Source organism: Pundamilia nyererei, unplaced genomic scaffold (genome assembly GCF_000239375.1).
Source record: "Pundamilia nyererei isolate P.nyererei 1_Seehausen unplaced genomic scaffold, PunNye1.0 scaffold00032, whole genome shotgun sequence".
NCBI classification, from domain to species: domain Eukaryota; kingdom Metazoa; phylum Chordata; class Actinopteri; order Cichliformes; family Cichlidae; genus Pundamilia; species Pundamilia nyererei.
This window is the reverse complement of record NW_005187433.1, coordinates 583,540-585,936: the sequence shown is the minus strand read 5'-3', so window position 1 is coordinate 585,936 and position 2,397 is coordinate 583,540. Positions and strand designations below refer to the sequence as shown.

The 2,397-nt window shown below is 37.8% G+C and overlaps 1 protein-coding gene across 1 annotated transcript in view; it reads right to left on the bottom strand.

The window, feature by feature from the left end:
- Positions 1–2,366, bottom strand: part of LOC102209910 (phospholipid-transporting ATPase FetA-like) — a gene marked incomplete at its 3' end in the record, with an annotated part of 20,368 nt that extends 18,002 nt beyond the window's left edge. The window contains exons 1-3 of the mRNA XM_013909841.1: positions 2,181–2,366; positions 1,902–1,985; positions 1,537–1,782 (exon numbers count right to left, since the gene is read on the bottom strand). Of these exons, the coding sequence (XP_013765295.1) occupies positions 1,537–1,782; positions 1,902–1,985; positions 2,181–2,366 (516 nt within the window). The remainder of the gene's footprint in view (positions 1–1,536; positions 1,783–1,901; positions 1,986–2,180) is intronic.
- Between the last annotated feature and the right edge of the window lie 31 nt (positions 2,367–2,397).

Below are 2,397 nucleotides of genomic sequence, written 5' to 3'. Positions count from 1 at the left end.
AATGTAGACTTTTCACTATGGATACGCTACTTTCTGGTGTACAAGACAAAAGGGTTAATAGAAGACAAGATGCTTTTACATGCTGCCCCAAGTGTTTTTTTACCTTATCATTAATGGTAGGACGAAGCTGTATAAATATGAAGCGGAAAGCAACAACAGGCAGGATACAGAGAAGGAACGTCAGGAATATGGTGAGCCACACATTAGGCTGGTTCAGAGAGTTTCTTGTTGTGCCTGAAATCCAATAATGTCAGAATCACATAATGTTACAGTATTACAGTATATAAGAAAGTAACTTCACAAACTGCAAAAATGGATGATGAAATTTAAATACACAATCCCAGGATACAGCCAGCACAAATCTAACCTTTTTTGTCTAAATGCTAGTTCGCATAACCCTGTTTTAATGTACTCATGTCTCCTTTAAAGTACCAATATTTTAGAATAGAAAAAAACTTGATAACTTCATTAAATTAACATTAAAGTGGCAAACATACTAAATATAGTAAATGTACTTACCAATGAAGGGGAAAGAAGACGTGAACATATAAAACATGCCATTGCTGCACATGGTTAATGTGATGGAAAAGTAGGCCACCATGCTTCCCCACACAAAAAAATGGTTCACTGCTGTCCAGTAATAGGTGTCAAGACACAGCTGAAAAGTATTTACTTTTATCATTATTAATGTCCTGTGTACTTATTTCTTTACATAAACTCAAATTTAGAGACTGACATAGAATGGAAATGTTTCTGTTACAGCAGATTAGTCTGTAGACTAAGTAGCCTCTTTGTTAGGTACCCTCGGTTCAACTGTTTATTAACCAGCCAATCAAATGGCAGGAACTCAATGCTTTTGAACATGTACACGTGGTCAATACTACCTGCTGGAGTTTAGACTAAGCATCAGGGAGGTAAAAAAGCTAATTAAGTTACTTTGAATGTGGTGTGGTTTTGCGTGCTAGATTGGGTATTTCAGAAATTGCTGATCTACTGGCATTTTCCCACACAATTATCTCTAGGGTTTACAAGGAATAGTTCTATAAGAGAAACCATCCAGTGAGCAGCAGTTCTCTGGGCAAAGATTGTTGATGCCAGAGGAGAATTGACAAAATGCTTCAAGATGATAGGAAAGCAACATGGCAACCATGGCATACAGAAGAACAAAAGCATTGCCTGGTATCATAAATCTCAGTAACATTTAGATGGTAGGGTCAGAATCAACATTTGTATCAATACTTCAGGCTTTTTTTTGAAAATTTGCCATAATGAAAATGAGCAGTTCTGCAGGCAAAAAAGGCCCAAAGTGATAATAACCGCGTGCACCTAATAAAGTATCTAATGAGTGCACATGGATTTATGGTATAGAAATGCATAAATAAAACCGTTAAATGCAATTTTTTCTCAAAGGAGTGCAGTTCACTGAAAAAAAACTGGAGGACAAATAATGTGGCAAAGTTTTGTGATTCTCTATGTTTTCACAATAAATATGTCATTTCCAAGCATGCCTCTGGTAACGAGAGCTGTATTTCTCACCTGTGTGTACACCACGATGAGCAGACAAGTCTGTGCCAATAAAGCAAAAGACTGATAGTCAGCAATCTCTTTTCCATCATCTCTGACTGTGTCATGCATGGAAGCCCATGGAATAAAAAAGAGGATTAAGGAACTGTAGCAGCTGTGCATTACACAGCTCACAAAAGCTTTCTTATTGAAGTATTGGTTCTTCTGGCCTGGAGTGTAGAGCTGAGGATGGTATAAACTCCAACGGTCATTTACATCCTGCACAAAACAAGTTTTAGTGAAAGAGATGAGAAAGCTCAGTGGACACAGAGACCTGAGTATGAGATCTGGTTTATGTAAGTCAACCAAAAACTGATAGTTAATTGTAATCTACATACCTGGTCAAACAGACACATGCCAAGGACTGGAAGAGCTGTGTAAACCATATTGTAGAAGGTGATGAACCAGTCCTCATAAACAGTCTGTGAACAACCACAATGAACATTTAAGTACAACATAAAGAAAAGGTGAATGTGAATCAAGTTATTTGTTTCATTTGTCCTGCATCATTTGAAACTTTTTTGCATTTCTCTCATTGAGATTGATAAACACTTTATGTCCCATTACAAAAGCTACTTAAATTACATTATAGTATAGTTACAATACATATATCTCACCTGTGCAGAAAAACCACAAAAGAAGGCGTACCAGAATTGGACAAGCGTAAAAGTGAAGTTCTTGTAAAAGAAATATCCAAGGAACTTGCACATGCGGATGTAGGACCAGCGGCCATGCACCAGCAGGAGGCGCTGAAGGTAACGGAACTGGGCAAAGGAATAGTCGCTGGACAGCACTGCCTGCATGCCTTCCTGCCCACTGATACCTACACCAATA